Source organism: Salarias fasciatus, chromosome 2 (assembly GCF_902148845.1).
Source record: "Salarias fasciatus chromosome 2, fSalaFa1.1, whole genome shotgun sequence".
Taxonomy (NCBI): Eukaryota; Metazoa; Chordata; class Actinopteri; order Blenniiformes; family Blenniidae; genus Salarias; species Salarias fasciatus.
Window position 1 is genome coordinate 25502444 of NC_043746.1, and position 11193 is coordinate 25513636.

The 11193-nt window shown below is 43.4% G+C and overlaps 1 protein-coding gene across 1 annotated transcript; it reads right to left on the reverse strand.

Annotated features, from left to right (window-relative positions):
• Window positions 1–3380: 3380 nt before the first annotated feature.
• On the reverse strand, window positions 3381–10595 carry hopx (HOP homeobox). Its single transcript, XM_030113834.1, has 2 exons — window positions 10283–10595; window positions 3381–4736 (listed from the first exon to the last, which is right to left on the reverse strand). The coding sequence occupies exons 1-2, from the start codon at window positions 10433–10435 to the stop codon at window positions 4659–4661; spliced, it is 231 nt and encodes a 76-aa protein (XP_029969694.1). The 5' UTR covers window positions 10436–10595; the 3' UTR covers window positions 3381–4658.
• Between the last annotated feature and the right edge of the window lie 598 nt (window positions 10596–11193).

Genomic DNA, 11193 nt, shown 5'->3' on the forward strand with positions numbered 1-11193 from the left:
CTCAGATGAAATCCACATTTTTATTCTAACCATGTGTGACTGAACCTCTGCCCCGTCAGTGACTTCTGCCCTCTGTCTTTTTAAACGGCGTCTTTCTATAGAGCGAGTTCAGAAAGCCACGTTCAGACCGCAGGGTGCTGAGCAGAAAATCCACTGTAATCCCATCTCCACTGCTGGTGCCAGTCACTGAGCGTGGCGTTAAAGAAAAGTGTCCACAGTTGTGCGAGGAGAGGTGGGAGTCGGCGGATCGGGGGCGGGTCTGCGGTCCCACGCGAGGACGAGGGCAGCCAGACATCACTGGAGATTGACCCCACGTCCTGCAGGGAGGCTAATCTGGGATTAGCCCGGTGCGATACTGACCTGCAGCCCTGAGGAGGAGGAGGAGGAGGAGGAGGAGGAGGAGGAGGAGGAGGAGGAGGAAAAGGAGGACCAGTAGGAGTGGGGGGGAGTGGGGTACACAGAGATAAACAAACAGAAATTATCATGCAAAAACATTCCTGAAAGAGGAAATCTGGAGAAAATGCTCCCAGAAAGTTTTCTTTAATGGAGTAAAAAAAAAAAAAAAAAAAAAAGTCATCATAAAGTCATGAATGCAGATAAAGATGATTGTTATTCAATAAAACATTTTCAGAAGCAAAACAGAGCAAAGCTATAACTGAATGCTGCAGACTGTATATAGTGACTTTAAAAAGGCTCATTAACACATCTCAACAAAACGCGTTTTATTGTCCAAGAGCAGCAATAAAAAACGTCTTACTTTATCGGTTATTCAGCCGAAACATCCAGGATGTTTTTTGGTTCACAACCGAGTTTTCAGTGCTTAAATTCATTTAAGTACTACTTTTTGTCAGTTTGTGAAATGAGGGGGAGGGAGGATTTATCCTGTCAAGCAATGAAATTAACTATAGAGGAGGAGGAGGTGGAGCAGGGGGCGTGTTCCTCCTCAAATAATCCACAATACAGGAAGTAAAGTTGCTTTTAATTAAAAAGGCAGCAAATAAATTATAAACCAGGAGTCATGAGCAGTGACCCTCAGAGCCACTTTAGTCTTCATCTTCCTGTAAAGTTTATCAAAAATCCCCAACGTCTCTGAATCTGAATTCTTTTTTTACATCTTTTAAATATGTTCAAATTTAGGAACCAAGTCAGATATGAGGAACATCTCCAGCTGGCTTACATTTCTTGGTTTCGTGTCCTTATCTTCCCGTCTGTTTCCGTGTCTTTCTCTGTCTGTGCAGAAACACAGCTGGATTTCCTGCTCTGTCCTTGTGTTTCATGATGTGCAGGCTTTGTACCAATGGATGTTGTGTTGTGTTGTGTACATTCACAGAGGAAGGATGCTCCGCCCAGTCACACCACAGTCATTCATCACCTGTTGCATCCAGATCAATGAAGGGTGTGATGCTTTTTAAAACCCAGGAGGATCAGTTTACATCTGACGGTGAATCATGAGGTAACTCCAGGATTACTGCAGATCAGGAAGCAAGAGCTTCCAGAGAGGGGATTATATGTGGCAAGTTTTTAGACTTGCTTGGTAAAAATCTGCAAACAACCGTGTGAGGGTGGAGTAAGAAGAAATGTCTCTCTGGTCAACACTCCCTGAGAAACTGGCAGGAGCAGCACTAAAGCTGATGTGGAAGTTTTTTTTTTTTTTTTTTTTTTTAGTAATAAATGTGTTGGACTGAACTCTGCAAACTTTTCCAAATCAGGCGCCGTTTTATGGTTTCATGACATGAGGTAAAGCTGAGCTTCCATATGGTTGTACTTGTTAAGTTAAATGATCTGTAACAGGAAAAAGAGTGGAGCAAAAAATGAACTGTTTTTGGGAGGAAAGGGTGAAAAAAAGTATGCAGAGATGCTGGGAAGTGGTTGATAAGCCTCATGGCCTCACATCAGCTCCTCTTCATCATCTCCAAAGTCCGCTGAGGAAGAAGTGTTGTTAAGTTTCTCTAACAACCAGCAAGAACCACAACAACTTTAGTGTTTGGCCTCCGAGGGTGAATTAAAAACATTGAATGTTGTAAGTGCTGCTGTTGAACTTGATTATTTTTCAACCCTCTCTGATGCGCTCACTGATTCTTTCCTTCTACATGGTGATACTGTGGCCTTCCTGCTCATAAAGTGATTTTTTTTTTTTCAGACTGTGGTGTTTGTGCTTCATGTGTAGTTTCAGATTAAGAACCAGTATTAATAGCATGAGTAAACAGCTTGGGTCACATCCTGCTGCTGCAGTCCTCTCTGAGGCGCTGAACCCTTTCAAAAACGTTAGAAACCAAATTGTACGTAAACATTGAACTCTGCAAACACAATAATTCATCTTAGACTTGTTGAATTTGGATGATCTGTTCATTTAAAGTCTCCAGTGAAATAGGTGTTCAGGTTGACTCAGCACAAAGTCTGGAGCGTTTAAAGGAGGAAGCGTGGCTCCTGAACGCAGCGTGAAGCGATCGGATCAGTTTCAGATCCAGAAGTTACAGAAAGCAGGCCGGACAGATTCCTCGCCGCTCTGCAGCGTCCTCTTAGCAACACACAAAACCCACAGTGCATTCACATTCTGCACACTCTCCCATCGGGCCGTCGCATCGTTTCCTCTGAAGTGACTGCAGGACGAGCAGGAACTTTTTTTTGTTAATTCACCGTCACACTGCTGTGACCTCTGACCTGTTTCCAGCCCTCATTTCTCCCATAGCTTTTCAATATCTGATATTTATGAGGGAGAGTCGAGCTGTGTGGTCCCTCTCTTGTTTATTTTACTCTCATTAGTCCATGGTGAGTTAGACGTTACTGGCAGCAAATCAAATACACTGAATACTGAACAAACCAGACGCTCGTCTCCTGGCCTTGAGATGAATCCTCTGCTGTAAGTCGTTTAAATCTGGATGTTTTTATTTCATAAAATCAAATATAATTATAAAGACTCAAAAATTCTGTATGTCAAATTCCAGTTTTATTTTACAGTTATATTTTACATTACTTTACATTTTTGTAATGCTTTTGGCTCTGCTGTCATGTTGGGATGTCTTCACAGCGTTGACTTGTTTAACAGGATTAAACTCAATTAGAAGGAATCTTGCAGGATTGAAAACAGAGCAGCAACATTTGTCTCATCAGTGATGTTATTTAGGAATAATGTGTTGTTGTGAAGGTTGGACAACCTTTCACAAAGCCCACAAATGCTCTGCAATGTATGATTTAATAATATTTTTCCTTTTCTTTTGCTTAAGACACTTAAAACTGGATCATTACTGCTTCTCATTTGCTGATTTAATGCTTTTCCAAACCATAAAACCAGAAAAATGATCCCTTTACAACTGTTTCAAGACGTCACTCCATTCAAGCAGCAGAGTAAATGTTGATTTATGAGTCAGCCGGAGAGACGAGGGGGAGGCAGCTCATGTTTTCAGCCGAGAATTTTTTTTTTTTTTTATCTTGTTTTCTTTAGTGGGTGTGGCTTTTTTTCACACCAGGCTAAACAGAGGAAACCCCCCCCACCCCCCCGGGGTTCAGGAAACAGAGCTCTCCACTGTGAGACTTCTGTATTTCTATAATTACCCTCCAGAGTGAGGAGGGGGCATTCTGCACATTCGGGTTCTGGAGTAAACAGGAACATGAGCGTTCATAACTCATCAGCGTGCCAGTGTCGTTGGACACCTGTGAAAGGCGGCAGTGTGTTTTACGGGAGGCTGGGCTACCTGTCGGCTGGGTGTTGGTTTCTGTGCGCTGTTCCCACGATCACAGCGTTCTCGCCTCCAGCTCGTTGGCAGGAAACCTCATCCTGCTCCTCCAGCCCACCTCCACACGGGGGGGTGGGTGGGGGGGTTCAGCGTTTCTCCGTGACCTGGAAAATGAGACTCTGTCCACTGTCCTCTCATCTACTTCCACTTTTTCAGCTCAGGATCGTTTTTCAGGGTTTGGTAGCTTAATGAAACTATTGTTATCCAGGTGCTGTTAAAACCAAAAAGTTTCTTTAGTTTTCTTACTTCTTAAATATCATTGTGGGCCCATTTGACTTGTATTTTCCCAGTTTACACTGCATGTGCGATTCCCAGAGTGAACATATCATCTTCAATTTGAAACAATATACATGCATTGGATTATTTTTCCAGCTCTGTAACCACGGCCGTCACTCCACCGTGGAAAACGGAGACTTTCTAGTGAGATCACATCCTTTTCACATTCACCCAGTGAGAGAAAGAGAGAGAGAGACAATGACATGAGATCACCTGACGTTTGTCTGGCTCACAATGGTTCCCCGCTCTGCACAGATTTATCCCCACACGTTCCAGCAGCGTCTATTATGATCTTCCCCGCTTCTTTTATAGTCGTGCGAAGCGTCCGGCTCGGCTCCCCGCTGACACACTCGCATGTAAACAAAGCAGTGAAAACAAAGAGGCGCTGCTCTCCTCTCTTTCCGAGCTTCGGCCCTCGGTTGTGTAACTTCCTCACATGCACAGCACGCGCCGCCGGGGGTTAACTTACAATAATAATGTTTATTTCTGTAAACATGTCGGTTACAATTGGCAACAACAATGACGACAACAACACAAACACCTTCACATTCCACAAGATAAAATAGCTTCGCAGACTAGAAGAAGAGGAGAGGAGGTCAGTTCGTCCGCCGGGAATCAAACTCCATCCAGGAAGCGGTGAGGAGAGGCTCATTCGAACACCGACCCCTCTTTGGGCCGGAGACCCTCTGCCTTCCTCCACTGCTCGTTACGAAGCTTGAACCAGTTCTGTAGGGAGACGGGGAGAAGCCAGAGAAACGGTTCAGAACCAGCAATGAAAGTTCGTCTTTATTCCGCCTCCTGATACTCCCTGAATGAAACTCACAGCATCGCTGACGTCTTATTTCTACTGAAGAAATAGTTGGAAACAGTTTAATTTAAAGTGAAGTAACTGTAATGACCCTGCCTGACACCGTCTGTCTCATAATCACATTACAGTCACATTGTTGCTGGTTGTTGGTGACCCGAGGGGCAGTTTTATTGGGGGAAACCACAAAAAAACTGCGTATTTCCTTGTGATTTTGAGAAAGTGCAGACACTGAAGGAGCCTGTTCCGCTCAGAATGATTCCTGCTGAAGTCCAGAACATGACGGCACACACCCCCGACCCCGTTTGAGGCTGACGTAACCTGGCCAGGGGGGGCGTCGGAAAGGGAGGGATCCGGGCCGAGCGCCTGGCGGTAGGAACGCTTTCCACATTCTGAGACGAAGACACACGAGATTCCCATTTGGACTGGCCTGGCTCTGCACTCAGGCTCAAATCGATTCACCGCGTTCTTCCTGTCAAGTTACGAACTGCAACGTTTGGACGCGAACACAAAGTACAAAACACCCAGAGGCATCACACGCAGGCCGTTCCCGAAGAATAACCATCAGATTTATGATCCCGCCGGGCCGGACAATGGCGCTTGTGTCGGCCTCTCCTGCTGGCTCCATTACATAAGGAGGCCTTTCCAAGTGCTGCACTGAAAACAAATAAACTGCTCTGTGGTGGGAGCTCAAACAAGCCGCTCAGAGGCCATTGTGAAGGTTGTTGATGTGAAACGGGGAGTGGTGGCCGGGGCGTGTTCGCCCGCCTGAACCTTCCTCCACTCACCGCTTTGTTAACACACACAAAACGGCGGTCAGGAGGTAAAGAAAGCCGGGGGGGTAAAAACACACAAACGTGAGATGGAGTGAGCTCTTTTGATGAAGGGGCCGGAGCGTTACCTCGCCCCGCCTGCACCGCGCTGCTCTGTCGGGCCGCCGCAGCTTTTCCCACCTTTGTGTGGCTGAATGGGAACGCAGAATAGGCGGGATTATGAGCCTCGGCGGGCAGCGAGTGAAACGTCTCTGCAGAGGCCTGCCAGCAGTTTGCAGCAGTCAGCCAAATCTCTCAAAGGTCAACCTTCTCTTCTATGACAATTTCATCCTCACGGAGCAAAAAACTGCACTGAGATATTTCCACAGAGAGAGAGAGAACCAAACAGGAGCCATTAATCACTCCAGAACCACAATTAATAGTTTCCTCTGATCTAGAACAGTCTGTCAAGGATCGGACCATTTTCTCCACTCTCGCTGTAATCCACTGAGACTTCATCTGACTGGCCAAACATGCTGAAATTTATTTAGAATTTATTGTATTTCAGTCAGAAAGAAACAGAAAAAAAAATCTTATGCAGTTTGTCATGTTTGTCCAAACATGAATGCCTGGTGCATTCAAACATTTGCCAGTAAAGTCAGTCTAATGCAAATTTTAATGTCTCAATGGTGACAGCATATATCTCACTCAGCTTCATTAATAAACACATTTCAGGGTGTTGAGGGGAATATTTCTCTTTTACAGATTTACAGTCGGTCCATTCATTTTTTGAATGTGTTTTATGCAGACTGGAGGTCACAGGAGGCTTTCTGCCAGCAGCAGCCAGAAGACAGGCACATCCTGTGCTGCTCCTATGAACAGGTTTGTTATTTTAACCAGTGCATATTTGGAAATTTCTTCACCTCTGCAGCTTTTTAAAATGTTCCATTCCTCGTGAGAACGGAAAGCTGAAACAGTGAGGATCTGTTTCTCCACATATAAACTGCTACTTCAACCTCATAGCTCATTTAATGTACATATATGTATTTCAATAATCACAACGGCCCTCAACTTTGCCCAATATTTTCTGGGCAAATGACATGAAGATGTATTCTGGCAAAAGTAAAAACTAACTTAGATTACATTATTTGGAGAAATCCAGGCTAAAAGACATCTTGTTATCATCAAAATCACTTAAAATGTTGCAGCAAATCTCCACGGTTTTCCAGAATTTCCATAAATTCTCCAAAGTCCATCCCCAGAGACGATCATGGTCTGAACCTAGGCTTCATAAGGCTCACTCCCTCTGTCTGTTTTGGCACAAACAACATGAATAATTGCTAATAAACTGACATATGTTGGCAGGATGAATGATCCATACATTCTATAATTACTGGTATAAAACAATCACAGGCTTTGCTGTCTGTCTGACATTAAATTCTGTTGTCTGAACAGGATGACACATTCGCCCCCAGATGAAAACAGTCAGCTCTGAGACGGAAAAGGGAAAAGCCAGCATCAGATATCAAGAGACAGTTCTTCACTGTTTATAATAATGTAATCAGTGGCTGGCGGCTTGGGAACTTTCACTTGATTGAATCTGGAACTCCTTAAAAACAGTTTGGACGTCACTCCCCTGCTGCCACTGACGGAAGACAAATCTTACATTATTTCCCAAAAATGTCCCAGATTATGATGGGTTTTTTTTTTCTCCACTGATATAATTTTGTTTTTGTATTTCTTCACCACAGAAGCAATAGTTACAGATTCCTTAACAATTATAGTTTTAATGGCAATAAGAAGAATCTAAACCAATTGACCAGAAATTGATGTTGCAATACCACTAGTGGCCACTAGGAGAAACTCATCACTTCTAAAAAACTTATTTTTTTCAATTTTATTACATTTGCAGGGTAAAGTGTATTGTTGCCACAGCAACAAGATTTTTGTGGTTTTAAAACACAGTTATAGCTAAAGGTTTTAGTTTAAATATTGACTTTAACACAACAATTCACATTTCTTCTATACATTGTCACATATTCCAACTTTAATCAGCGCAATAAAGCAAAAATCTTAGGCTTTTTAAGTATTTCACCTAAATTTTGTGCCCTTCATACTTCTTAGATGGACTTAATTCTCAAAGTTTTACTCGCTGTATGGTTTCTCAGGGTAGACTTTGTTTTCCCTGATCTGTTTATTTTCTGAGACATCACATGTAGTTTCACTCTACATTGTTCTGTGATGTCTGAACTAAATCACGCGTTCACATTAGCTCTGATGACTGTGAAGTCTTCGTGTGACTGCTGCTTTTGTGACTTCAGCGTGGTGAAACTGGTTTGTGAGGCTGAACTGGAAAAGCGGCGTTGAGCCTGTACCCGACGTGCTGGCGGCTGAAACGTTCGAACATGCCGCGTGAGAACTGCACGTCCCCAACGCCCTGCGCTCGCCTGTCACCCTCCACGAAATCAACAAGGTCAGAAATTTGCCTAACAGACGAGCCTGAAGCTGCGACAGACTCACGTGACAAAAGATTTACATCCAAGTTTGTTTGATGGATCCTCAACAGGAAATTTAACGAGTTTGTTAAACGAGACATCTGCTGTTTGCTCTTTTTTAAAAAAAGAGAGAAAAAAATAAATTCTTGAGGTTGTTCTGACCAGTAGCCGCTGTATCTGGTGGTGCCTGCATAGCTTCAGCGTGCTCTGCGGCGTTATCGGTGCTCTGAGGCTTCACATCTGGCTGCTGATGTGACAGATGCCCGGGCTCTGCAGCGAGCCGGAGGCATTCCTCAGAGAGGAGAGGTGGAGGGAGTGTTTGTGTGTGGGAGTGAGGGCTGCGAGGGCCTAAATACCTCTGTATTAAAGCAAAGGTCTGTGTCATTAAAATGCCTTTCCCGCTTGTTTTCTGTACTCTGATGGCTGCTGACTTCATTACTGGAGCGAAAGCTGTAATTTAACAGAATTTGATTGTTTCCAACATTATATTTAAAACTTCTCAAGATTTAAATCTGCAGCAGAGAGCCCATACATAGATTAATCATCAGTATTTTGTGCCTATTTTTTATAATTCATCTTTAAGACAGTTTTAAAAACTCCTTTCCTCTCTAGATGTCATTATAAAAAGTCATAAAACATTTTAAAATGTTTGGACGGATGCTAGTTTAAAATAAAGGGGCACTATGCTAAGTTTAGGTGATGCCACTGTCAAACACTGGGTGGCAGTGTTGAGTCGACTGAAGAAGAGTCTATCCTTCTGAGATTTGGTTATTTTCTTCTAAATTTATAGCTACATTAAGTAAAAAAAAAAGTGCAGCAGCTATTAATGATCGGAACTATTCATCTTGCTGCTCCTTTACGTGACTCACTACACCATCTTGTGGTGCAAACATGTAGTGTAACATGGAAAATGAGCACGTTTTATAAAGAACTTCACCAATTTGTGTCTTTAACTGTTGTATTTGTCTCTTTCTGCTGATTTTTCCAGGTCATATTCATTTAACTATAAAAAAATACAACATATTGACCCTTCAAGTCCAGCTCATTTTTCACGTTTAAGTTTATTTTTCCAAGTGTTTGACTATAAGCTTCGACTCGTGCTGCAGTGAACTGTTGTCAAACTAGAGAATATTTCACATTTGTGCGTGAAAATGTGAAACAGTTTGATTATTACCAAGACTTTCCAACATTTTGTTGTAAATGAAATAAGTCAGAAAACAGGCATTTAAGACAGCTCAGGCACGAACAGTGACCACATCACCACCTAATGAAACTCCCAAAAGATGTCCTGAGCTCCACCCTCCCTGTGTGACTAACAGCTCCTCTTATGTCACTCAGGGCCTCTGTCAGCCTCCGTCAGCCTGCGCCATGATTCACTGTTTGGGAGGATTAACAACAGTTGCAGGCGGACCTGAAAAAGCAGCAGGAAACTCAACTCCGGCGTGACTTCATCAGTAAAAACAAACCTGGAGCTGCTCCACTGCCTCCGCCTCGCTGCTCAGTTTGCACCCAGATGAGCATTGTTTCATCACACGGTCACATTTCAACACATCCTGAGAGAAGGACAGTGGCCACAGACTCTCCGGGAAGCTGATTCTTGCTTTCAGGCACTCTGTGTGTGTGTGTGTGTGTGTGTGTGTGTGTGTGTGTGTGTGTGTGTTTCCTCAGAGGTCACCTGAGTGGACCCCTCGTAAAGACCAGGGGGAAGGTTTACCATTAACCTGCACAGGTCATGAATCATTTACTGTTGATTCCGGTGAACTGAACTGCTGCTTTTAAGTGTGTTCTACATGTTTATTTAATGAAAAGGAGTGAGATAAAAGTGCAATCTGACCAAGAAATAACTAATGGCTGGACGTGTTCTCTACTTTTACCCATAAGAATTAATTAAAATGCAATTTTAAGTCGTTCCACTACTTTGCAACAGCTAATAATTACATTTCCCTCCCTGTCAATGTCACTTTAGTGTTATTTTTGGGAATGTAGTATAATAAAATCCAGAAATGTATCGTCCTGAATGGAAACTAATAATACATTAAAATAAAAAGGGAGACAATATTGTTTCTGAATTAAACAAAGTTTCCGAGTCTTTTTTTTTTTTTTTTGTTTTGTTTTTTTGCGCAGACTATTTTTTTTTCTTTGTGGAAATTATTAGAAAAGGTTTAAAAAAAATTAAAAATAAGAAAAGTTAGTGAAGGTGGTGATGAGAGCGGCTCTCACCTCCGTCTCCTCCTCCGTCAGTCCGCACTCCGCCGCCACCAGGATGAGCGTGGTTCCGTCCGGATGTTTGCTCACGTTGTTAAAATTGTGCTCCAGAGTTTTGAGCTGATCCTCGGACAGTTTCAGGCACGACTGCATGTTCTGCGAGGCCATCCTTCTCCTTCCCTTCTGTATCCTCCGCTCGTGGGGATGTTTTCCGTCCCGAGTCTCGCGGCTGAAGTTGAAGGGACCTCGAGTCGTCTGGGCGCGCGGGATGCAGCGGAGAGGACGCACGAGACGAAGCACTGACAGCTCTGCAGCGCGCGAGCGTGTGCGGAGCTCTTTACTACTGTCAACAGAGGCGCGTCACGAGGACGGGCGCGCTGCACGAGCCCTGCCTCCAAAACACCAGCAAGAGGAGGAGGAGGAGGAGCACGAGGAGGAGCAAGAGGGACACGAACAGCCACAAACCAGCTCAAAGCGTTCCAGGGGAACGAATCGGTGAGCGCTGTAAATCTCAAGATTTTTATGTTGTGACATGATAAAACTGGCAAGCAGCAACTATATAAAGTGCAAATTCCCTTCTCAGTCTCCCCTTTTCCTGCTTTGGTTTTTATTTTATGGTTTACGAGCTTTTTCAGAATTTCCATATCATATCGATATGAATAAAGTATTCTTCCGGTTTATTGATTACCCAGGCTGGATCAGTTTCTCTCCACTAGAGGTCGACTCAGTCAGAATGTCTGCTCCAATTTAAGTAAATGAAAAAGGAAAATGAAGTGGTGCTTTATCACCAGGAGGTTTTAATCAAACAGCTTGAATAAACTAAAATAAATTAACTTTTTAAGTCATAGTAACTCACAACGAAACAAAACGTGTTCAATAAATATCGATGTTCTCTCCCATCACAACAATTGTGGCTAAATGATGGA